The sequence below is a fragment of the Danio rerio genome, chromosome 6, assembly GCF_049306965.1.
Source record: "Danio rerio strain Tuebingen ecotype United States chromosome 6, GRCz12tu, whole genome shotgun sequence".
Classification (NCBI taxonomy): domain Eukaryota; kingdom Metazoa; phylum Chordata; class Actinopteri; order Cypriniformes; family Danionidae; genus Danio; species Danio rerio.
This window is the reverse complement of record NC_133181.1, coordinates 58,269,562-58,297,500: the sequence shown is the minus strand read 5'-3', so window position 1 is coordinate 58,297,500 and position 27,939 is coordinate 58,269,562. Positions and strand designations below refer to the sequence as shown.

General features: G+C 36.7%; 1 protein-coding gene across 12 annotated transcripts in view; it reads left to right on the top strand.

Annotated features, from left to right (window-relative positions):
• The window catches only part of slc12a5a (solute carrier family 12 member 5a), a 389,047-nt gene that overhangs the window by 229,264 nt on the left and 131,844 nt on the right, over positions 1 to 27,939 (top strand). For 10 of the 12 annotated variants that reach the window (XR_012408255.1, XM_073954725.1, XM_073954723.1 and 7 more), the window contains one exon: positions 27,772 to 27,866. Coding sequence is in view for 10 of the 12 variants with exons in the window: in XM_073954725.1 (XP_073810826.1) it covers positions 27,772 to 27,866 (95 nt within the window). In the remaining 2 variants the exon portion in view is untranslated. Of the gene's footprint in view, positions 1 to 2,632; positions 2,663 to 27,771; positions 27,867 to 27,939 lie in introns of all 12 variants that reach the window. The other 2 variants (XM_068222080.2, XM_073954722.1) reach the window with 1 other exon arrangement.

The window sequence follows — 27,939 nt, the reverse complement described above, 5'->3', positions numbered from 1 at the left end:
CATACAACCTTTCCGGAAAATTGCCGGCAATTTTCCGGAAAGGTCTTTATGTGTGAAAGGGGCTATTGTCTTAACTGATGCTCAACACACACAGTGTCCTGAACCTTTAACAAGACTTATTGTTATTATCTGGAGTCAGATATGAGCTTCAGTAGTCATGTCAAAGCAGAAATTAAAGCCTACTATCATCTCAAAAGCATTGCAAGAATTAGATGCTTTGTTTCCAGTGAAGACTTAGAGAAACTTGTTGATGCTTTTATCAGCAGCAGGGTGGATTACTGTAACGGCCTCCTCAGTCAGACAGTAGCAGCTCATCCAGATCATTGCGGACAGGATTCTGACCAGAACCAGAAAATCAGAGCACATCACACCTGTCCTTAGGACATTACACTGGCTCCCAGTTACATTCAGAATAGATTTTAACGTATTATTACTTGTCTATGTAATTGTACTCTCTTTTGCTCTGCGTTGTGTAGTGAATGACGAGAGGACACCATTTTGAGTCTGCACAGAGAATGTTATTATGAGATCGGCAGCTTCAGCTCATTACATTAAATGTACACTCCTTAGTTCAAGGTAAAGGTGGAAAAGAAAAAAAAGGCGAATGAAAGATGGAGGAAACGAGCGAGAGGCGCCGCGGAAGGATGCGAAGACAGGAAAGGGAAAGAGAAAACTAGCTCTCACAATTTCAAAAATCAGCATGTGAACACTGACAATCCACATATTACATTGTCAAAATAAAAATCATAACTGCATACCTGCACAGAGAATGTTATTATGAGATCGGCAGCTTCAGCTCATTACATTAAATGTACACTGTCAACAGAAATAACATTCTACAATATAACAAACATCAGTAAATATAACAAATGATTCAAATTAAACTTAAATATGCATTTGTGTGTGTTAATTATGGCCAGAGCCAAATTCAATTTGGAACAGGTAGAGCATACCTCCTTAGTTCAAGGTAAAGGTGGAAAAGACCGCTCAAGCAATAGTGCAACAGGTATGGCTACTTGGACTATACTACCTTGACGTTAACCCAAGGGGGGTGAAACCTAGGACCGGCCCAAGCCTTCCGGGGGCCCTAAGCAGGATTTTATTTGGGGCCACCTTGGTGCAAACAATATGACAAATTATCGTCAATCCTTGATAATTCTCACACTATAAATTTAAAACACACATTATTGATTTTATTCACTGTAGCTGTGTTGCTTACATCATAAAATATATGTTTTAAGACAATTCTAAATATTATTCTGCAGAAACAACTTCCTATTGATCCAACTTTTTATATGACTACTTGCCACAAATCTAAATAATTAGACACAAAACATTAATCAGCAAATATCTATTTAAATTAAAATCAAATTAAATCAGGAAGCATTTTTTAGACATACTCGCATATCAATCAAATTACTAAATATGTACAAAAATTGTTCAGTTTTCAGAAATAATTCTAAATTAAGTGATTTTTTTTGTAAAACAAATTAATCTGCCAATGAGATAAGTAAAATAATCTTATTTAAAACCTAAAACAATATTTTTATTTACCCTAATTGGCAGATTATTGAGCTTTTTTTAAATGAAAAATTCACATTATTTTGACTAAATATCCTTCTAGAAAATGCTTATTGGTTTAAGAATTTTTAGATATTTGGACTAAAAATCACACAAAAACTATAAGAAAGAAAATAAGTTTTGCAGTGTATTTAACAACTGTCAATTTTATAAATCAGAAGCTTATTTTTTTAATCGCCAAGTTCATAAAAAAAGCATTTTGCTGCTTACGGGAAGAGCCACCTGGTGGCGGCTGGGTCTACTGTAGCTAAAGCGGTTATCTGCTGCAGTCAGTGTGAAAAAACTGATTAATTAAATCAGATCTTTTGTAAATTTAAGTAAAAATCTTAGCGCCAGAGTATGTATTGCGGTCAGAAATAACACTATAAATGGGCATATATTTTGTCCCACCACTAATCCACAACTCAACAAACTAAAACGAAAGTCACACAATAATTTCAAGCACTCTTGGGGGCCCCCTGGTGGCCACGGGGCTCTAAGCAGCCTCTTAGTTCGCTTATGCCTTGAGCCGGCTCTGGTGAAACCACTGTCACTTTACAGACTCTTTTTACATTTATATTGTTAACACAAAACAATTTTATATGAACAGTAAGTAAACAGGAGGAAAATATAGTGAAATCAGTATATCCAAAATAATCCTGTTACATCTACAAATCACTAAATGGCCAAGGAGCTTAATACATGAGGCTGAATGGATTTAAAAAACTATCAAATTAAACTTTTTAACTGCAGGAAGTTATAAAATGAACCTATTTCCTAAAACTAAAAACAAAGAAGTGGAGTGTTCCTTTAACTGTGACGGCTTTTGTTGGCATATTGTTGACTTATTACTCAGTCCTTCTAAAATGGTTGACTTTACTGTAAATAATTAAGTGTAAAGATGTTGTGCATGTAACAACAATCCCATGGTAATGACCACAATTTCATACATATGAGCATGCATTGTGACTTTACAGTAATCTGAGAGATCGAGTGTCTTTTGTCTGGTGTGTGTAGATGGATGTTGTGTGACGATATTCTAAAGTCGTGTGTGTTGTGCGTTTTTCTCCAGTGGTCAACACCACCTGTCCGCCCAAAAAAGGTGAGAGACGGGCAAATTGATGCCGAATGCGTGAGACACTTGTGTGTGTTTTCACGCAAACAATGTGACGTGTGTGTGTCTCTGTGTAGTCCTGTGTTCCTCACTGACTTGGACTTTTCTTGTATGAAAAGGTCCATAGTTCATTTCTGTTGTGTCGTATTTCTGTTTGTGGGTCAATGACAAAAAGCAGGTCAAGATGTTGAAAAGTTAATTCACTTTAATTAATTATTTTTGTATTTAGTAATCAATTATAAATAATAAACTCTTAATAAAGCTTGGTAAAATATGAAGTTGAACACAACCGCTTGGTTTAATAGGATTTTTTTCAATTATTTATTATTATATTAGATTTATTCAGGTTGTTTATTATTTATAATGAATAAATTAAAAACCTGCAATATTATATTATATTATATTATATTATATTATATTATATTATATTATATTATATTATATTATATTATATTTATTATAATATATTTTATTACACCTTATATTATATTTTATTTTATTAATTTATATTACACATTTTATTATATTACACATTATATTATATTATATTACACAGTATATTATATTATATTATATTATATTATATTATATTATATTATATTATATTATATTATATTACACCTTATATTATATTACACCTTATATTATATTAAATTATATTATATTATATTATATTATATTATATTATATTATATTATATTATATTATATTATATTATATTATTATATTATATTACACATTTTATTATATTACACATTATATTATGTTATATTATATTATATTACACCTTATATTTTATTATATTTTATTATATTATATTACACCTTATATTATATTTTATTTTATTATATTATATTACTATATAACTATATACAGACTAACTTTTCTGAAAGATTTTCTTTGCCTTTATTTTTATTTTATAGGCTATTAATGACATTTCTTAAATATTTAAAAACAAAAATAGTTGTCATTTAGAAAACTTTTGCATTAAAATATTGTTTGAGTCATTATAAAACCAATATTTTCAGTTCAGAAGAACTAAGAAGTCCAAATTTGGTGGAATCACCCTGATTTCTTTTCTCTTATTTTCATTCTAACCAATTTCTGGAAATAAAAATAACGATAATAATTTCTAAATGTATTTTTATTACATGCTTACAGTATTTCTTCATGTTTCTTCCTTTAAATATGCACTTGCGACGTAGACATTTTAGCAGAAATATTAGTTTTATTAGTATATTAGTTTTATTAATCATATCAAAATAGTTTTGAATTTTACACATTTTAATAATGTATGAAATTCTGGACACAAACATCACATCATTGATCCTTATTTGTTTTTCTTTTATATCTCTGTCTTTTTAATTGTGTGTGTCGTCTGTAAGCTGCATGTTGTGTCTGTGTATGTCTCTCTGTCTTTGTATGTGTGTATATCTGTGTTCTGAGTGCCTGTATGTTATTGTTTGTGGAATAAGCAGGAAAGCAGTGACGGCATGCGGAATAATGCATCTGATACAAAAGTAAACATGCACAGCTGTCCTAACACCTTTACACCCCATTCACATGGGGCATCAGCTTCAACGCTTCCGATTCACTTTGAACGGGTGACGTCAGGAGTTGCCGAACTGCATTGTGGATCCGTCGGCGCCATTTTAGAGGCATTGCTCGCTGCAGAAGTTGGGACTTGCTCAACTTTTCAAGCGCCGACGGAAGCGTCAGCCAATCAGATTGCTGTATGCAAATACACCAGCTCAGACAGTGGCCTATTGCTGACTAATTTCACGCTATGACCATCGCGTCAGCCCCGACTTCAGACACACCCTCTGTCAAGTGATGACGCTGAAGCCCCGTGTGAATGGGGCGTTACTTGCTTAGAAATGTGGATGTAATTCGTTCATTTTCCTTCAGCATAGTCCTTTATTTACCAGGAGTGACCACCGCGGAATGAACCGGCAACTATTCTGGCATATGTTTTACGCAGCGGATGTCCTTCCAGCCACAGCTTAGTACTGAGAAACACCCGTACGCTCTCACATTCACACACACTCATACACTACGGCCAATATACTTCATCCAATTGACTTATAGTACATATATTTGGACTGTGGGGGAAACTGGAGCACCCGGAGGTGAAACCCACTCACACTTAACACAGAAACGCTGGCCCAGCCAGGAGTTGATCAGTGACCTTCTTGCTATGAGGCGACAGTGGTACCCACTGAGCCACCCTGCTGCCTGTGCTGTTATTCTAAACAGAAAAAGCTAGCAGCGTATTTTGTCCCTCGGGAATTGATTGGATCTCTGTTTGACAGGTGCTTGAAGAAGAAGCGTTTGCTGATGTGGTTTTTGGAGGCAGAGAGTGAGTCAGTTCATTTTGATGAAAGATTATGAAGCCATTTTTTTGGCTCTGTGGAATTGTGCACATTGATAACCAGGAACATTCATTTAAAGTACTAACCCAGTGGTAGGGAACCTATGGCTCGCGAGCCACATGTGGCTCTTTGACCAAAACTACATGGCTCTCCAGCTGTCTCTCTTCAATAATATTTTAATAATAATAAAATCAGTTTCCTATCAAAAATACAATCACAATTCCCTATTTTATTGTAATTTTTTTACAGCAAAATTAATAAGAAAAGACTTTCAACCAAGCATGTGTGGCGCTGTGGATTAACTTAAGTTGCGACATCAATAAAGGGCAAACAACATGAGATCGGTAGAGCTACTCATCGATGAATTTGCTCTTCAGTGTTTGGACTCTTAGTAATGATTATAAAGCACACTGAACTAAGCTAAACTGAACTGAACTTAAACACTAAAAACTACTCTGTTCCAATTTACTATGACCATTTATGTGAAGCTGCTTTGACACAATCTACATTTTAAAGCGCTATACAAATAAAGCTGAATTCAATTGAATTGAATTTAAGGGGCCCTGTCATACACCCGGCACAATAAGGAGTATGTTTGCCCCAATGTGTTGCTATTTTCAGACTAGCGCAACCTTCATTTTCCCATTTTCCGCCACGTTGTTTAAATCCACTTTGTGGACTCATGAGTTTTCTGGTCTAGAAAAGAGGTCTGTTAAGTCTCATTGTGGCATGTTGCTATTAACTAAAATAGACTGTGTAATAGACCAGCTGAAACCAGGTCTAAAGTCCAGCGCAGAGCACGTTAGTTGTGTGCTTCACTTACACATTGCTTAAAACAAACAGGATGTACAGCAATACACAAATATCTTTACAAATCAAAAAGAATTAAAGGATAAAATATAAAAAATATATAATAATTTCAACATAAATATAAAATCCTTTATATTTTTTATTTTTTTTTCAGTTTATTCATGACAACTTGCTTTTGTATATTGTTATTATCAGTATTATTATTTATTATAAGCATATTTATATTTGTTTTATTAAAAACAAGCTTAGATTTCTCCACCTGACTAAGCTGAAAATGAATGAATGAATAGTCCCTTTATTTATCAGGGTTTACCACAGCAGAATGAACCGCCAACTGATCCAGCATATGTTTTACACAGCAGATGCCCTTCCAGCCGCAACCCAGTACTGGGAAACATCCATACACACTTATTCACACACACACACACACACACTCATACACTACGGCCAACCAATTTAGTTTATTCAATTCACCTATAGCGTATGTGTTTGGACTGAGGGGGAAACCCATGCAAACACAGGGTGAACATGCAAACTCCACACAGAAATGCCAACTGATCCAGCCGAGACTCAAACCAGCAACCTTCTTGCTGTAGGTTAACTGTGCTTACCAATGAGGTACCGTGGCGCCTATTTTCTACAAGCTATTTCTTAAAACAAGACAATAAGATTCACTTGTCTAGTAAATGCTTCTTGATTTAAGAATTTGTAGATATTTAGGCTAAAACAATACAAACTCTAAGCAAGGAAAGCCTTTTTTTGCAGTGTGAACTCTCTTGAAGCGGGGCGAGGCAGTGGCGCAGTAGGCAGTGCTGTCGCCTCACAGCAAGAAGGTCACTGGGTTGCTGGTTCGAACCTCTGCTCTGTTGGCGTTTCCGTGTGGAGTTTGCATGTTCTCCCTGCCTTCGGTTTCCTCCGGGTGCTTCGGTTTCCCCCACAGTCCAAAGACATGCGGTACAGGTGAATTGGGTAGGCTAAATTTTCCGTAGTGTGTGTGTGAATGTGTGTGTGTGGATGTTTCACAGAGAAGGGTTGCGGCTGGAAGAGCATCCGCTGCGTAAAACTTGCTGGATAAGTTGGCGGTTCATTCCGCTGTGGCGACCCCAGATTAATAAAGGGACTAAGCCGACAAGAAAATGAATGAATGAATGAACTGTCTTGAAGCTCTTCTTCAGCTATTGTAGACATCTACATTTTCTGTATTTCAGCAGCTTAGAGAGAATATCTACAGTAAGTGGAGTTTGAGAGCTAATTAGCCAAAGCTGAAACAGAAGTGAAGGCTCTGAGTGTACACTGGTGTAAAGTTATCTCCCGTTATCTCCTCAGACAGTTACTCGTATCTATAGGTTACACACTACAGTTGTTACCTTCTCCGTATTATCTTGATTGTTAGATGTTATCTGGAACAAATCCTATTAGCTAGTTAATCCTGATTAATTAGTCAGGAAATCTCCAGTAGCCGTGCTTGGTTTTGGAATGGAGAGGTTAGATACTGCTGAGCGCGTTAAACCTGAATGAAGCGTGAGGTGCTCGACATCAGACTGTATTTAAGCTGATTCAGTCATCGATAACAGCCACAGAGCCGATATAAGCAGTAATTATAATATTTTGCCTCACCATCTGTTTCATGTACCTGACTGAATACCAACTCTTTTGTGCATTTCGGCAGTAATTGCATTCATCTGCAACAATTAAGGGAATTGTTCACCCAAAAATGAAACTTCTGTCATCACTTACTTATCTTCACTTGTTCCTTTATTTATGTATGCAAAAAAAAATTGTTATTGTCTTGTTTCTAGTCCACATATCTTTTTTTTTAAAGCAGGAGGCATTTTCTAGACAAGTGAAGAATTGTGTTTTATTTTCTGAAACAATGCATCAAAATTAACCCTCCTGTCTTGTTTACATCCTGCCCCTTACTTTAGTGTTCCTGGTCAAAATAGGGTATATGCCGAGCTAGTGTTCTTCCCATACTGATAAACTTCCGGTGACCTGTTATTGTGAACTTTTTTCTCATTTTATACGGTTCCTTTTACAGCATCGATGTTGTAATGTTATTAAAATACATTCAGTTAAATAAACTTTGGCATTCGTTTAGTTGCTCAAGCGTAAAACGAGACAAAAAGCTGTTTACTCGCATGCGCCCGTCAGAATCGGCAGGCTAGCGCAGAAGCTCCATTGAATATACTGGAGTAAAATAAATGCTCATATATTAAAGATATGGCGGATGAAAATGTAGTTTAATGCAGTGCTTCTTGTACAATCTGAGACCCACTTTATATCGGATATCACTCAGCTAGTGGAGATTGCTGATTTTTAAAGAAAACAGACCTTAAACGCGCCAATTTTGGCATTGAATACAATTCGCCGGAAGCGCTTAACCCAGGTTACTGGCAAATTAAAAGTCCTATTAGCATGCTTCAGCATATACCCTATTGATCAGTCTGTTTTGACTGCTCTTATATTAGCCCAAAAATCATTTTTCTCCACCAAATATTTTATTCAACATTCTTTGGCTGTGAACACAGTCTCAAAGTAGTGTTTAACATGAATGTACAGAATTAGACATAAAATAACTGCATTGAAAATAAAAAAAGGCTCTGTAAAAATGTATTACAAAATTTACAACAGATGACAGAAATCAAAACCCTTTGCTTCATTACTAATAGACAGCTCACTAAAATCACTACAAAAGGGTCAAATAAAACATGTAAATAATAAATAATACTAATGATAATAACATTATACAAAAGCAAAGTGTCGTAAATAAACTGAAAAAAAGCCCCCAAGGTTTTTATAGTTATAGAAAATAATTTTTGTAACATTTTAATCCTTTAATTCTTTTTCATTTGTGAAGATATTTTCGAAGTGCTGTACATCCAGCCTGATCTCACGAGAAAACGTAAGTATTTTACGTTTTGGCAGTTTAGTGGCTAATTCGTACAAATTCATACGAGTTCAGTCGTATGAAATTGTACGATTTTAAAAAAGAGGCGTGGCACCTAACCCCATCCCTTAACTCAAACTTCATTGGGGGATGAGCAAATTGTACTAAAATGTATGAATAAGATTGTACGAATTCGTACGAATTAGCCACTAAATGAAAAAGTTACGAATTGCCGTGAGATTGTGTTGGTACATCCTGCGTTTTTTAAGCAATGAGCGAGGCGCACAACTCATGCGCTCTGCGCTGGCCTTTAGACCTGCTTCCAGCTGATCTATTGCACAGTCTATTTTAGTTACTCAAAAAGCAACGCACCAACAATGTGCCTTAGCATACGTCTTTTTCCAGACCAGCACACCCATGAGTCCACAAAGTGGCGCAAATGGATTCGCTATAAAATCAACGTGGCGGAAAACGAGAAAATTAGTGTTGCGTTGGTCTGAAACAAGCAACACGTCTAGAAAACACATCTTGTGCGTTATTGCACCGGGTGTATGATAGGGCCCTAAATAATTTAAACTAACGACAAAATGAGGGACAAAATTGGGTCAAGTATGTAATGCTAACGAAAAGTCATAGTCTAATAAAGCAATAATTAGCAATTTTAGCTGCAAATTTAAAAAAAGAAAAATTATATACCTTTATAAGGTAATGTATCCTGGCAGATGTATTTCATAAAATCCTAAATAAATCAAATATTTAATCTATTTATTTATAATATATTTATAAAATATGTATTTGTTATTTGCTATGCACTGTTGAAAATTTATTAATAACTGATTTCTTATGTTTGGCAAGTTTTATAATGTAAAAACAGTTTATAGAAATTAAAAACAATAGTAATTATGACTTGCTTTACATACATAAGTATGTATTCACAATGTATCCTGGGAGATGCAGCTTATTAAATCCTAAAAGAAAGAAAAAATGAATATTTAAAAAACATTTTGGATATGTTTTACTTGATGTTAAAAAAGGACATGGAATCATTATTTTGCTTATCATTTTCCACTTTTGCCTGTTCAATGGTTAGAAATGGTAAATACTATGGAATTTGACTGATTCTCATTCAGAACCCTGGAATTTATCAAAGTGCATCAAATTACTATAATTTTACTATATTCATGAGAGAAACAAAAATAGGTTAAAAAATTATAAGTCCACTTATAAGTAAAGCATTAGTTTAAATATAAGTATCGTAATTTAAGCTTCCTGTATGTTTGCCACATTAAGCGGTTTCGCTGGTTCGCTGTTGAATTGCTTGAGCAGCCAAATGCATTCAATACAGTTCAATCTGCAACTTTATTCTTCATAGGCTTCAGTTTTTTCAGCTGTTTGATCCTAAATCTCTGTGTCTGCGTGAGCTGGTCTGGGCTGTCAGGCTCCGTCCTCGTCTCAGCACCAAAAAAAAAAAAACAATGATATTGTTAGACTACAAATGGAGAGCGAGGCGAGGCCATTCCACAGGGTTCAAACAGTCCTTTTGAAGTGCCAACCTTATTACAAAATGTGCCGTTTACCCTTACACACACACACACGCACACACACTGACGCACAAAATTGCTGCTTTTAAAAGCTTAATAGAGCCGCCGCTCTGTGAGTCTTAACCTGCAGATATCAGTCCACAAACAACACTGCAACATGCATGTGTGCTATGAAAGTACTGTATATGATTTACTATGGTTAAACGCATGCAAAACCGTCCACCCTGACTGCATTTGTAAAATATGATCTAGAGCAGGGCTATTCGATTAGTTTGTCATGGGGACCAGTTCATAAGAAGCATCCCAAACAAGAGGCTAGAGAGAGATGACTTGCAATATAAGTGATGACACAACAGCAATATAAGAGCCCATATGCTGTATTCGTGCTGTATTCGTGCTCATAAAGACACCTACATTAGATTTTTCTGCATTAAAATGTTAATATATTATATTTAAAACTACACAACATCACTTGTACAATGTGTCATCACTCTATTGTAGTTAAAACATGATATTTAATTCATCTTGTGTATATCTAACAGACAGCTTTTGGTGTTTTAAATCTATTATTTGTTCTCAGATGTATTATTTTGTTATTTTTTATAATTGTCTTTACGTTAATTATGCTAACCCTTTTAGCTGGATTTGGCTGGTAATTTTCCAGCCTGACCAGCTAGGACCAGGCTGGAAATGGTTGGAAACCAGCCTGGAAATGGCCAAAACATCTCTAAAACCAGGCTGGTCAACCAGCTAAAACCAGCCAACCAGCCTAGGCTGGTTTAAGCTAGATATTCAGCAGGGAACTAACCGAGTTGTACAAGGTTTGTCTTTGTTTACCAAATAGTTTGACGTAATCTTTATTTCTTATTGTGTGTATAGTTACCATTGTAGCTTATTAAATCTGATAATCAAGGACACGTGTCTGTGTATAACAACTCATTTTACTTCACATTTATATAAATGTGTACATTATTTTTAAATCAAAAATTTAGATTTAAAATTTTGATATAATAATAATTACAGGGTCGTGCTTTAAATAATAAATAATTTTATTGTTAATGTACAGTGAAACCAATGAATCCATGGTGAGGTAAGTGACGTAATAAAGTAGACTGCTGTTCAATTTGAAGAAGTACCCGACTTGTGTCCTCACGTCCTCGGGATTTCGTTCTTCCAAGTCTGAACTTGAGAAGTCTGAACTTCCAAGGTGTCCGAACTTTGCGTACTTGATATTGAGAAACAGCCCCAGACTCATTCATATTTTATGTTTTAAACTGCGTAACAATTAAGGATACATCAATTATAGATTTTGGTCTAAAGAATAGTCATGGTTTTACAGTCATCACCATTATTATGCATTTTCAAGAGTTCACACTTAGATATGCTTAGCATTATGGCAGGTTTGGCATGCTGTCCCGGGAGAGAACCCTGAGCTCGGAGATATTTGAGCCCAGGGCTCCCGCCCGGTCAATAAGCAAATCAGAGGATCCGAGATCAGGAAGGTCTCGATAGTTCTCCCTTTTAGAAAGGGGAGAAAAAGGAGGAGATGGGGTGGAAGGGGGGATTCTTCCGAAATGAAGATAGGGAAAAAGGTTAGAAAGTGATCCATTTATAGTAGGCTGGGAACAATCTGATTGGATTATTACTGATTACGAATTAATGGCCAGCTGTGCTCAATCATGTCACTGCTCCTCTCGAAATTAGTTTATGAAACTTCACTTTTATATTCAAAACACTACTAGTTTAGAAAATCACAAGAAAACTGCTTATATTTTAAAGTGTTGCTTATTGCTGCTGAGCAAAGAGCTCAGAATGACCAAGAGGCGACACTCAATAGAACGTTTCATTGCAACAGCAGCGCCCTGCAACAGCCCCGGATTCCACCATTTTGGAGTGAAAGCGATCGGCCGTCCATTGGATCTTCTTGCTGTCGTGATGGCAAGCAGCTGCTTTGTTTTTTATCTGTTTATTTAAAAAGCGCAGTAAAGCTGAGATACAACCTGAAAGACGACAATACAACACTTACTATCACAATCATCGGCACTTTAAATAGTTTATTTTACAGACTTATAATATGCTGTTGCTCTATTGGACTTTTCAGTCCAAAATGGCCGCTCCGCCGTCTAGTGGCTGTTTCCTTGATCGCACTAGAGTGTCGCCTCTTGGTGATTCTATGCTCTTTGCACTCAGTAACCAAACACAGCGCAAAATATTAATAAAAAAACAAACAATAGTCCATTTCTCTCTTTAAAAATAAATAAAAAAGTTTTGGATTTTAACATGAGTTATAACTTTATAATGAAAATAAATGACAGAACAATGAGTAAATAGAGTGTATAGGTGTTTCTGTAAGACATTTGCCAAAGTTGGCTGTTCATTCTGCTGTGGCGACCTCTGATAAATAAAGAAGGAAAATGAATGAATGAATGATATGCATATGTATTTCTGTGGTTGTGGTGGAACAGAGCGATGGGGAATGTAATAATATCATATAATCCTGTTAAATCATAAATCAACCAAATGAGAAAAAAATATGCTGCATTAAATGACAAATAATCTTCATAAATAGGCGGCAAAATTGTGTAGATAAATTGTACTGTCAGCATTCTCAATTAAAACTAAATGAAAGGCCAGCAGCATGCTGTAGACAATGTCATGAACGGGAAATTGAAGAAAATGGAAAACCCCAAAGGCCATGATGCCTTTTGGTGGTGTTGCGTGCTCATCTCTTAAAATTATTATTATTATTATTATTATTATTATTATTATTATTGTTAATATTATTATTATTATTATTATTATTATTATTATTATTATTATTTTAAACTAACAAAAATGTTAATAAAAGTTACTTTTTCAAGGTTCAAGGAAAGATCAAGGTCCCATAATGCAATTCCAAAGCAGAAATAAACATGGGAAAATAAAAACATGAACCACAAAATGTGTAAAACTGCTAATTTACAGATGTTTTAAGTTAATGTGAGCATAAAAATCCCTAAATGATATAAGTTGATCTTATTCTATGACCGCATGACCTGTTTGGATGACGAAATGTCGTTACCGTTATAAAAGGTTAACGTCAGAAAAGCTAGTTACTCCGTTTTGAAGTGTTTTTTTTTTTTCCTCCAAGCAGATCTCGCACTTCCTCTTGTTTGTCTTTTTCACACTTTTCCGCTGCTCATCGAGGTGTGTTTTTGCTTTCTCCTTTTTTCTCCCAGTGTATTTTCAGCTTCTTCTCTTTTTTTACTCTGTGAGAGCGTCAGAGCTGTCACCAATTACCAGAAGAGACACTGTTGATGTTTGTAGAGAGACAAACAGTGGAGAGAGGCAGAGATAGACTTGAGCAATCGTTGTTACCCATGACAGAGGTCAGTCTTCAGGGCAGTGTGTGTGTGTGTGTGTGTGTGTGTGTGTGTGTGTGTGTGTGTGTGTGTGTGTGTGTGTGTGTGTGTGTGTGTGCGTGTGCGCGCATATGTGTGTTTAATATGAAGAGCTGAACACCTGCAGTTTTTCAGTTCTGTCTCGACCAGACAAGATGATTCAACAGGCCACTTCAATCAGACCTGATGCACTGAAATAAATTATTCATTGGATATGCTGAATTGTAAGGTAAGTGGTTGCAAACAATTTGCATTTAAACAAATGAATGTGGTAATGATCAACTTAATTTGTTTAAATTCAGCCTATATACAGTTGAAGTCAGAATTTTAGCCCCCCCAACACATTTCTAATCATAATAGTTTTAATAACTCATTTCTAATAACTGATCTATTTTATCTGTGCCATGATGACAGTAAATAATATTTGACTGGATATTTTTCAAGACACTTCTTTACAGTTTAAAGTGACATTTAAAGGCTTAACTAGGTTAGGTTAGGGTAATTAGGCAAGTAATTGTGTAACAATGGTTTGTTCTGTGGACTGTCGAAAAAATTAGCTTAAAGGGGCTAATAATTTGGACCTTAAAACGGTGTTTAAAAAATTAAAAACTGCTTTTATTCTAGCCGAAATAAAACAAATAAGACTTTCTCCAGAAGTAAAAATATTATCAGACATACTGTAAAAATTTCCTTGCTCTGTTAAACATCATTTGGGAAATATTTGAAAAAGAAAAAAAATTCAAAGGGGTGCTAATAATTCTGACTTCAACTGTACATGGTTTGCAACCACTTACCTTATGAAAATGTATGAAATCAAATGAATCATCTTTTTTCAGAGTGAGCAGCTTCGCAAACTCTTCCTGTCCTCTAAAAAACACATTTCCCCTCCTGTTTAGTCTCGTTTGGTCTCATTAGTGTTGTTTGTTAAGACAGGCGTCACTATTACTGTTTCTCTTCATTAGCATAGCATTAACAATAAGTAACAAACATTTTCGTCCTCGAGCATTTGTGTTTGGGCTGACAATGCAAATTTAGTCTATGTGTTCGTTCACACTCAGAAATGTACGCAAGTTGTCACTGGGGTGGTACCTTTTCAAAAGATATTGATATTGTTACCGTAAAGGTGTATATATTAGTACCTACAAATTTTAAGAGGAACACTTTTGTACTTTTTGGCACTAGTATGTATCCTCAGGGTATTAATATGGACCTTTTAGGTACAAAAAGGTACCACCCCAGTGACAACTCGTATACCTTTATTTCTGAGAGTGTTCTATATTTATTGATTTAATTATTCATTCATTCATTTTTTTTTCGCTTAGTCCAGGGGTGTCCAAACCTGGTCCTGGAGGGCAGGTGTCCTGCAGATTTTAGCTCCAACTTGCCTCATCACACCTGCAAAGATGTTTCTAGAAAGCCTAGTAAGAGCTTGATTAGTTAGCCTAGGTGTGTCTTATTGGGGTTGGAACTAAACTTTGCAGGATACTGGCCCTCCAGGACTGAGTTTGGACATGCCTGGCTCAGTCCCTTTATTAATCCGGGGTCGCCACCACAAAATGAACCGCCAACTTATGCAGTATATGTTTTACACAGCGAATGCCCTTTTAGCTGCAACCCATCACTGGGAAACACCCATACAATCTCATTCACACACATATACGAACAATTTAGCTAGACCCAATTCACCTTTAGCATATGCCTTTGGACTAATGGGGGAAACCAGAGCACCCGGAGAAAACCCACGCCAACACAGGGAGAACATGCAAACTCCACACAGAAATGCCAACTGACCCAGCAGTGCCATCGTGACGCCCTTCATTCTATATTTTTATCATGCATTATATATATATATATATATATATATATATATATATATATATATATATATATATATATATATATATATATAGATTTCTGGCCAGGTTTTAGTCCAAACCCAACCCCTCCCAGCATGTTCAGCATTCAATGTCACGTTGCCCGACCCGCCCCGTTTTCTACCCGCCGCATCCGTTCCCGCTAACAAAATCGACCACCCAGCTCCCGTGCTTTATTCTGAAATTTATTCCCGCGCCGCAAAAAATCTGGTCAGGTGCAGACCTCTAAATGGATCCAATTCATGTTCAATAAAACTAATCTAATGGAGGAAAAACTGGCCAACCCACGTCAACACAAGGAGAGCATGCAAACTCCACACAGAAATGCAAACTGGCCCAGCTGGGACTCAAACCAGCAACCATCTTGTAGTAAGGCGTCTGTGCTAACCACTGAGCCACCATGCCACTCCCGTTGTTTGTTTCAATTCCGCCCATATAAATTGTTTGCAACCACTCACCTTAAAAAAAATGTAGTAAATCCAATAAATACTTTTTTTTCAGTGTAGGACACAGTGTAAGTATAGTTTGTTGTGTCCCACTAACAGCTTGAGACCACCTCTGCAACATGAATCATTATCTGCGAGTCCGAGTGTCACAGAACATCTCTAAAACCCTTTCAGAAAACATTGATCTGTCTGTGCGGGTCAGATGCACGTGCTGGAACCGCAGCGCCGCTTCTTATTAGCACTCAACGCCGCTTCACAAACCCCACAGATATCTGGACAGATTTGTGCATTAGCGCTCCTCCAGGACCAATTGTAATGAGAGGAAAGATCAAACTGGTCTGGGATCAGCAGTCAAGGGCAGCAGATGGCGGCTCTGCTGTGCGCTGTCGCTCCTCTGAACTCCTGCTAGGTGAAGAGTCTAGTCAGAGAAGCAGAGAAGCTGATGATGGAGACGCCAGACCGGTTCCTGCTGCAGGAGCTTTTGTTGATCTCGACAGGAGAAGGTCACGCCGCACTTTACTGGATGTCGAGATGCCTTTTATTAGTCTCCAGTTGACAGACTTTTAGCAGTTTTCCTTTTTTTAAGCATATTCGGATTTGATATTGTGGTTCAGCTGCATTCCTTTAATCTGATCAATATTGTGGCTGCAGGGTACTGGCAAAATATTGTGTTGTGATATTGAGTGTTGCGATAATTATATTTTTAATGATATAACTTGTAAAACTCTATTTTATAAAAAAAATATATATATATATATATATATATATATATATATATTAAAATAAACCAGTAAAATATACACTCACCGGCCACTTTATTAGGTACACCTTACTTGTACCATGTGGGATCCCCTTTTGTCTTCAGAACTGCCTTAATCCTCAGTGGCACAGATTCAGCAAGGTATTGGAACTATTCCTCAGAGATTTTGCTTTATATTGACATGATAGCATCACGCAGTTGTTGCAGATTTGTCGGCTGCACATCTATGATGCAAATCTCCCTTTCCACCACATCCCAAAGGCGCTCTATTGGATTGAGCTCTGGTGACTGTGGAGGCCATTTGAGTACAGTGAACTCATTGTCATGTTCAAGAAACCAGTCTGAGATGATTCACGCTTTATGACATGGTGTGTTATCCTGCTGGAAGTAGCCATCAGAAGATGAGTACACTGTGGTCATAAAGGGGTGGACATGGTCAGCAACAATACTCAGGTTTGTTGTGGCGTTGACACGATGCTCAATTAGTCCTAATGAGCCCAAAGTGTGCCAAGAAAATATCCCCCCACCATTACACCATCACCAGCAACCTGAACCACTGATATAAAACATGATGGATTCATGCTTTCATGTTGTTGACACCAAATTCTGACCCGACCATCTGAATGTCGCAGCAGAAATGGAGACTCATCAGATCAGGCAACATTTCTCCAATCTTCTATTGTCAAATTTTGGTGAGCCTGTGTGGATTGTAGTCTCAGTTTGTTATATATATTTTCGGACCATTCTCTGTATATCCTAGAGATGGTTGTGCGTGAAAATCCCAGTAGATCAGCAGTTTCTGAAATACTCAGACCAGTCCGTCTGGCACCAACAACCATGCCACGTTCAAAGTCACTTAAATTACCTTTCATCCCCATTCTGATGCTCATTTTGAACTGCAGCAGATCGTCTTGACAATGTGATTGACTGCTTAGAAATGTCCAATAACGAGCAGTTGGACAGGTGTACCTAATAAAGTGGCCGGTGAGTGTATTTTTATTTATTTTTTAAATTTTAAATAGTAAAAAGTTTTATTAATAATAAAAAAAGGTTTTGTAGTCATATAAAATAATATAATACAGCCTAATTTATATATATATATATATATATTATTATTATTATTATTATATATTTTTATATTATATAAATTTAAAAAATGTTATAAATATATATATATATATACATATATATATATATATATATATATATATATATATATATATATATATATATATATATATATATATATATATATATTTACATTAAAAAAGGCAAACTAATGAAACTGTCCTGTACAGTATTGCTATTTTTTCCCCATGTCTTTACAGAAAATTATGATTATTATAGACTACAACGCATAATCTTCACATGCACTTTCTCTTATCAGGGCTAACAAGTAATTTATTAATTGCTAAAATATTATTTTCAGTTATTTAAATGAGAACTGCTGGAAATTGATTGCTTAAGAATTTTTAAAGTTGTTTTGTGTATTATTAATGAAAGTATAGAAGAAATATCAAGAAAATATGACTCTTTTTTGCTTGTATAACAAAAATATCCAATGCACATGAATTTTAAAATGTTGTTCACCCAAAATACTCACTCTCACGTAATTTTAAAAAAAAACTGTAGGGTTGTTGAGATACTGAAATTCGCTACCAATCTATACTGAAATTTTAAAAGCGTCCATTTCCCATTAACATTTAAACAGCGCTGATTTGACAGTGTGTTCACATGCTCAACAGAAATGACTGTGATTGGCCGTGAAGGTCATCAGTTCACTGAACTCACTGCTCTTAACTGTAAACACATATACAGGCACACTGGGACGTTTTAAAGCTGCAATTCATCAGCTCGTGTGTTAGTTTATAGACAAATCAGCTGATCAATGTGTCTTTAAAACACTCCCCTGTCCCTGTATCTGTGGTTACACTCAGTAAACAGTGGTGAGTTCGGTGAACTGATGACCTTCAATCTCAGTCATTTCTGTTGAGCACGTGAACACAATGTCAAATCAGTGTCTCAAATGTTAGTGGGAAATGGACGTTTTTAAAATTTCAGCATTGATTGGTACCAATTTCCAGTATTCTGACAACCCTAAAAACCTGTATTACTACTTTTCTTCTGTGCAATGATGAGATGGTTCAGAATGAACAGTTTTTCCCATCATTTTTATCCTCTCTTATCCTTTGTCAGATTCTTGTATATTAAATAATTGTGAGCTGAATAGTCTGGCAAATGCATAACTGTTGTCTATGTGTTCCAAACCTCGAAACTGCCAAAGCCCGATGTACTATAAAAGAGCTTGAAGCCAACCAATCAGACTGTGGTTGTTTTTTCGAGCAGGCTCTTGCTATTTTTGAGTGCGTGGTCTGTGCGACGTCTGAGACTGAGACTGCTTTGAGTTTTTGCCAGACGTTGCTATTATTAGGCCTCTGCCTAACATTGTCTGTGTAAGCAACACTGATGAATCCCTGACAATGTGTCACAATATTTTAGCCAATGAAAGGAGATTTTGCTGTGTTGGGCTGGCAACCGAACTCCGCTGTTAGTTTTCTTTATCTGTGTTGCTTTTGATGCAGAAAACCATTTCCAAGTGTCAGATCTTTCTCAGAATTAGTGCAGGATTAGTTCACTTTCAGAATGGAAATGTCTTGATTTAGTCACCCCATGTCAAGCAGCATTTTGAGGAAAATATAAAGGATATTTCTCTATATAAAGGACTTCTGTGGTGCTCAGTGGTTTGAACTTATAAACTATAGCTTCAATGTAGCTTCAGTGGGCTTTATATGATCTCAGATAAGAAATAAGAGTCTTAAAGGGACACGAAACACAAAAACACATTTTTTTGAGCTGTTGACAGTCATATTTGTGTCCCACACTGCTAAAAACACTATCCGCTTGTTAAGTGTGACGTCACACGAACCGACTTCCGGGAGTTTAAGCGCTCTATTCACCTGTATGGGGAGACTCATGAAATGGTAATAATAAACGTTTACAAAGCGATTTAATACTTTCGAAAAACACGATCGCAATATTTATGTCCATGCCTAATATACGATGGCCATAAAGTCATTCATTTTTTTATAAACTGTAAAATTTTTGGTATTTGTGATGCAGCAAGCCCAGAGATTGTTGTGTACACTATGACTTTATATAAAATTAACTTTAATGCATGATATGAATAAAAAGGGATCATAAACGAATAATTTCTCAACTCAAATGAGTGGTGGCTTGGACCCGGAAACAGTATTACATACGTCACCAACACGTGACCAATTAACAAGTGGATTAGGACAAACATATTTCACAAAAAAGTGAAAATGGGTTGTTTGTGCGTTATTTCGAGCAACTTCCGGTTTGAAACTAATTTTTAAAGCTGCGTCACAGCCATGAGATCTTAGCGTGTATTCCAGCATGTAGATTGGACGTCTGTACCTGGGAGTGCCTTATTACGTCTCTGAGTGTGCTGCATTCATTCATGAGTATGACTTGGTTCAAACCAATCAGCGCGCTCTATTGTGTATGCGGTGCAACTTCATTAAAATGCATGATCGCTTCCAAGACAGTTTTTACCTGTTACAGTATTCAGACGGCAAAGAGATGCCACATTGTGTTGTCAAGCGGGAGAACAGGAATTGAACATTAGACACGAGTCGTCAGTGTTGCTTTTATAATTTGCAGCAGTGAAGGTTTTGTTTTGATTTTCCCTCTATGAGAGCGCAGCTGGACTCACGTGTGGATTACAGTGCACGCGACGCACGACAAAAATACGTGTCTAAGGAACATTGTTTACCCGAGAGCTTTTCTCATCTGGAAATGGTGAAATCCGGATTTGCAGCTCGTCTCCTCTTAATAAAGATGCGGCTCTAGTTGGTGTTGATTGTCCTGTCTCTTCACATTTGGTATGTGAGCGACTAGGGGTCTTTGTTTGTTTATTCAGAGGCAAAATTAATTTGTATCATCAGCAGTAATCTTGTTTAAGACGGACCTTGGTCAAAATATTTCTACGTTAATAAAGTTTACCGTACGTTAACATCACTACAATATTATGGACTGAAAAATCCGCTGTAAATGCTGCTCTCCGAGTGTAAACGTCTAAGCACCGAAATCAAACTTACCATCATGTAGGATTTTCACCGCATTTTATGACAGGAATAACACACACGGCTTTCTGACGCTACCTACCAAGTGCATCTAAGTTACTGAGAAATGTGGAGGGGTTTTTTTTCTCTTATTCGCCGTGCGGTAACAAACAATGCATGAAAAATACAGTTTCCATCAATTCCTCGAATCAAGTATCTCATTTGTCAAGTGATGCATGAATGAAATTCCTGAATGAAAGAGCCAAACTGCAGTTAAAGTCCACCATATAATAATTCATCAAAAATTCGATTACTGATGTCCATGTAAACACTTAGGGCCCTATCATACACCCGGCGCAGTGTGGCGCAAGGCGTGACGCAGTAGTCTTTTGGTAGTTTCAGCTTGGTGCAAGAGTCGTTTTGAGGCGTTGCGCTACGCTGTTTAAATAGCAAATGCATTAGCGCTCATTTGTGCGCCCATAGGCATTCTGGTCTAAAAAGGAAGGCGTTCTAAGGCGCACTATGGCGCGTTGCTATTTTGAGAAACTAAAATAGATTTTTCATTAGACCAAAACAAACTCGGTCTAAACTCCAGCGCAGAGTTGCGCTTCGCTTACGCACTGCTTAATACACACAAGAGAGCAATAGGCAAATATCTTTACATATGAAAAAATGTCAATATTAAGGATATATATATAGTATATAATAAGAATAGATATAGGATATAAATATAAAGGATTAAAATATTACAAAACATATTATTTTCTAACCTACATAAATATGAAAAATCACTGCTTTTATGTCTTCTTCATCTCGGGAGGCTTTTTCAGTTCATTCATAACAATTTGCTTTTGTATAATGTTAACATTATTAACCATTAAATAATAATTAGCAGTATTATTTATTATATCCATATTTATATTTGTTTTATTAAAAACAAGCTTAGGTTTGCTCACCTGCAGGTGTTAGACCATATGGGGCACAGCATGTGTTTTAGGATATAACTCAGGTTTTTGAGCACACTTCATTATTATTGTTCATTTATTCGTTTGCTGGAAATTAGAACTGAATTTAGAAATAGTTTTGAAACGAATATTTGCGCGTAACAAACGCAATTAATTATTTATAGACTAATTGATGTCTGTGCGTGAAGGTTTCCCTATCCAAGAGTGAAAGTGAAAGTGATCCATCTCTCATTCTCACGCAGTAGATGCTCTGTTTAACAGATTTCTGTTAAAAAACTGTCAACTGTTTGCTAGTGAAATGCTCAGTTTTTACACTTAGACTTACTTTACGTCCTGTGAATAGCGAATGCGCTTTTGGCGTGACGCAGATGGGTCTTAAAGGGAATGGGAGATGAGACTCTAATTGGTTTATTCTCAAAACACACCTATAACTCATTAAGAAAATAAACTCAACCACTTTTAGACCATGCGCCTTGATGCAAAGCGGATTTTCCCGTCCTTAAATTAGCAAAAATGCGCTCTGACACGCCCTGAAAGCGTTTGCGCCCTGCGTTTTGCACTCTGCGCATGGACCGTCAAAATAGAGCCTACAGTCTCTGTCTTTCTCTTCTGTGTCTGTGTTAGTTTTGCCTCTGAAAATCAGCACATGCCCAAACCGACACTCCCATTTTTATGCAAATTTTTATAGACCTTGCCTCTTTTCCTCCTCCGACACTCCCCCTTAAACATAACTGGACACGCCCACTTTCCTGACTTTTTCCAAAGTACAGGTGTGAAAAAACCCTGCTGAAACAGTGGGGTTCGTGGCCCTTTAACCAATGAAACGATTGGTGATTCCTGACTTTTTCAAGAAAGCCATGTTCACTCGATAACCATATTTGCAACGACTGATGATAAATATTCAGTACAGTTGAAGTCAAAATTATTCATTCGTTCATTTTCCTTCGTCTTAGTCCCTTTATTCATCAGGGGTCGCCACACTGTAATGAACCGCCAACTTATCCAGCATATGTTTTACACAGCAGCATATCAAACACACCTGCCTGTTATTATCACGTGGTGTTCAGGTCCCAATTAATTGGTTCAGGTGTGTTTGATATATGTAGCAACTGACATCTGCAGGAAGGTGGCTCTCCAGGAACAGGGTTGGCCACGCCTGCCATAATGCATAAGTCACCATTGAAGTGATTAAGTTGACCGTCTTATTTTAGCATGTGAATATTCCACTTTGGCTTGTTTTGGCAACACCAGTGGCATGTTGTGTGCTTTTACTTTTAGTTGCTATCTGTGGTGTAATTATTTGTGACGGCCAGCCCCAAGGTTCATTTTTGTAAAGGAAAAGTTTACATTCCCTCCGGCCCACGGCCTTACACGCTGTCATTGTAATGTAAGCACAAGTCTGTGGTACAGTGTGATTTAGCAGAATGCTGCGTGACAGACTGACAGCCATACTGAAAGGCTCCAGAGGCCGAAGCATCAATCAGGCTCTGACAGCAGGCAGCCGCTACATCGCAGTCAGAAAAACCGGTGAGATCAGGGAGGTGATCAGCTGTCAGCTCCAATACTGGACATGACCACTGCAGAAATCAGATTGGAATTGGATGACTAACCTGTAATCAGGAGGCTAGAGGTTTTGAAAGTCTGTGTTGATGGAGACTTAATGTCACAATAAAGGAATGCATGGAAAATCTGATGATTTGGTTTTGCGTTTTATGATGGAGAAGGACCTGTGCAGAACAAATTATTAGTGCTGTGTGTTTTAATGATATCAGCCTGACATTTCACACTAGACAATACAAAGAAGACTAGACTGATTTAGAGATAACAATATGCAAATATTGCAATATGCAAAACTATCTGTTTTTTGCCCTCATGAATGGATGGATGAATGAAAAAGATAAACAGACAGACAGACAGACAGACTAAGGATGAACAAAGGATGGATGAATTGAAGGGAAGATGGATGAAACAATATATAGATGGATGGAAAGATATATGAATGATGGAATGACAGATAAATGAAATGATAAATACATGGAAATAAATTATATATATAAATATATATATATGGATGATGGTAAAACCAATGCATAAAGTGGATAGATGGATTGATGATGGATGAATGGACTGATGGATGGAATGATAGATGGATGAAACAATGGATGGATGAGATGAACAATAGACGGATGGTATGATGGAACAGTATTTGCATGAAACAATATAGATGGATGATAGAAAGATGAATGAAACAACAAATTGATGGATGGATGGATGGATGGATGGATGGATGGATGGAATGATATGTGGATCAAACTACATTTACTGTAGATGGATGGAAAGATAGATGGATGATGTATGAAAGATGAATTAAACGATAATGGAACAATGAATGAATGGAATGATAGATGGATGGATGAAACAATAATTGGATGACTTGAACAAAGGATGGATGGATGGATGGATGGATGGATGGATGGATGGATGGATGGATGGATGGATGGATGAATCAATAAATAGATGGATGATGGCAAGATCGATTCCTGAAACGGACGGATGGATGGATGGATGGATGGATGGATGGATGGATGGATGGATGGATGAATCAATAAATAGATGGATGATGGCAAGATCGATTCCTGAAACGGACGGATGGATGGATGGATGGATGGATGGATGGATGGATGGATGGATGAATGGATGGATGGATGGAACGGTATATGCATGAAACAATATATAGATGGATGACAGAAAGACAGATGAATGAAACAACAAATTTATGGATGGATGGATGAAACGATACATGGATCAAACAATTTATAGATGGATGGAAAGATAGATGGATGTTGTAAGACAGATGAATGAAACGATAGATGGATGGATTGATAGATGGATGAGTTGAACAGAGGACAGTTGAATGGAACCAGATGAATGAAACAATATGTAGATGGATGAAAAGATTTATGGATGATGGAAAGACGGATGAATAAATGATAAATGGAATTTATAGAATGATGGATGGAATGAAAGATGGATTGAACAATGGATGGATGGATTTAAAGAAAGATAGATAGATAGATAGATAGATAGATAGATAGATAGATAGATAGATAGATAGATAGATAGATAGATAGATAGATAGATAGATAGATAGATAGATAGATAGATAGATAGATAGATAGATTGATGGAATAATCGATGGATGATGGAAAGACAGATGAATGAAATGATGGATGGATGGATGGATGGAATGGTAATTGGATGAAACAATGGATAGATGGATGGAAAGATAGATGGATGATGGAAAGATGTATAAAAATGATAAATGGAAGCATGGTTGTAACGTTGGATTGAACAATTGTTGGAGGTAAAGATGGATGGACGGATGGATGAAGAGGAAGACAGACAGACAGATGGACAGATAAAAATGGAAAGAGAAATGGATGGAATGATAGATAAATGGAACAATGGATGGATGAATGGAACGATGGATAGAACAATGGATGGAACTATGGTGGAAACGATAGATGGATGAAACAATAGATGGATAGATGAATTGAACAATGGATGGATCCATGAAACAATAGATGGATGGAACAATAGAGAGATAAAATAATAGATAGACAGGGAGGCAGACACACAGGCTGACAGATAGATAGATCATTGTAAATTGCTCATTTTAAGGCAGCCTGTGCAGTGCTCCTCTTTTAAATTCCTCTCCTGTGGTGTGAGTCCAGAGACCCAATCTCCACTCGAACCCTGTCATCCAGATCCTAAAAATAGCTGCCCTCTGATTTCAAACCTCAGGTGCCTGAACACACCAGCTGAGGAAACCATCTTACCCGTACAGATACAGGTCACAGCAAACACATGCAAGACCTGTATGCTTTACTGCCTAGTGTCTCTCCCAGCTATCTATCTATCTATCTATCTATCTATCTATCTATCTATCTATCTATCTATCTATCTATCTATCTATCTATCTATCTATCTATCTATCTATCTATCTATCTATCTATCTATCTATCTATCTATCTATCTATCTATCTATCATCTATTTTAGCATTTAATCCGTTCATTCATCTGTTGTTTCATCCATCTATTGTTCCATCCATTTATTGTTCTGTCCATCTGTCCATTCATCTATCTGGCTTTCTATTCATCTGTCTATCTTTTTTGGCGTTTGCTGTCACTCAAACAGTCGAGCATACCTCAATATGGGTTTGATTCCTAGGCAATGCATGAATGTATGCAAATCCATCCATGCGCCCGTCCATCCATTCATCTATCCATCGTTTCATTCATCCATGGATTTGTCTACCCATCCATCCATCCATCCATCCATCCATCCATTTGTCTCTCCATTCATCTATCCATCTTTCCATCCATCCTTCCATCCATTCGTCTATCCATTTCTTAATTCATCAATGATCCATTGTTCCATCAATCTATCCATCATTCCATCCATTTATCGTTCCATCATTCCATCCATCCATTTATCATTTCATCCATCCATTTATCATTCTGTTGTTCCAACCATCCAGCCACTGTTCCATCATTCAATCTATACATTTATTGTTTCATCATTTTATCCATTGTTTCATCGCTCCATCCATTTATCATTCCATCCATCCATCCATCCATCCATCCATCCATCCATTTATTGTTCCATCAGTTCATCTATCCATTTGTCTTTCCATCATTCCATCTATCCATTTATCATTCCATCCATATATTGTTCCATTATTCCATCCATCCATCCATCCATCCATTGCTCCATCATTCCATTCATTTATCTTTCTATCAATCCATCCATCCATTTGTAGCTTGTAGCTTGTATTACATCCACTAATCCATCATTACATCCATTTATTGTTCCATCCATCCATTTATCCTTCCATCATTCCATCCATCATCCTATCCATCATTCCATCCATTCATTTTTCGTTCCATCAGTCCATCCATCCATTTCTCATTGCATCATTCCATCCATCATTCTATCCATCGTTCCATCCATCTATCGTTCCATCATTGTTTCATCTTTTCATCCATTTTTGTTCCATCAGCTATCCATCCATTGTTCCATCGTTTCATCAATTTATCATTTCATCATTGTTTCGTCATTTCATCCATTTTTCATTTCATCATTCCATCCATCTATTTATTTTTTCCATCATTCCATCCATCCATTTTTCATTCCATCAGTCCATCCATCCATTTCTCGTTTTATCAGTCCATCCATCCATTTTTCGTTTCATCCATCCATTTCTTGTTCCATCAGTTTATCCATCCATTTAACATTTTAGTGTTCCATTCATCCATTTGTCGTTTCATCATTTCATCCATCATGCTATCCTTCATTCTATCCATCCATCGTCCCATCATTCCATCCATCAATTTATCGTTCCATCAGACCATCCATCCGTTTATTGTTCCATCAGTCCATCCACGTATTTTTTGTTTCATCGATCCATCCATTTGTCATTCCATCCATCTATTTATCATTTTATCCATTCATTTATTTATCCATATATTGTCCATCCATAATTCTATCTACGTATTCAATCCATCTGTCCATTTGTCAATTTGTCTTTTCATTCATCCATCCATCAATTCATCCATCAATCTTTTTGGCGTTTGCTGTCACTCAAACAGTCGAGCATATTTCAATATGGGTTTGACTCCGAGGGAATGCATGAATGTATGCAAATGCAAAGCAAGAAACTTCAGATAAAAGCATCTGCCAAATGCACAAATGTGAATTGAAGATGTTTGTATTCAGTGCACACTGTGCATTTGTTTTCGGTATGCATGGATGGCCTTAAATGTGAAATAAACACGTTTTACATTTTGCACTGCTACAATGCATCACGGTAGTCTTTTCCTGGTGAAGCCCACTGGAGTTGCACTTGTAGTCTGCTGTCATGCTGATGATTTATTTTTGTGTGGTTTCTTTTTTTTTTTTGTTTTTTGCTAACAGGAGATGGAAACCCTAAGGAGAGCAGTCCATTCATCAACAGCACAGACCCGGAGAAGAACCAGCAATTTGACGGCAAGAACATGGCCCTGTTTGAGGTGCACATGAGCGCACGCACACATTAAATGATAAAGCTGCACCGCTCGCACAATTCCAACTCTCATTAGAGCC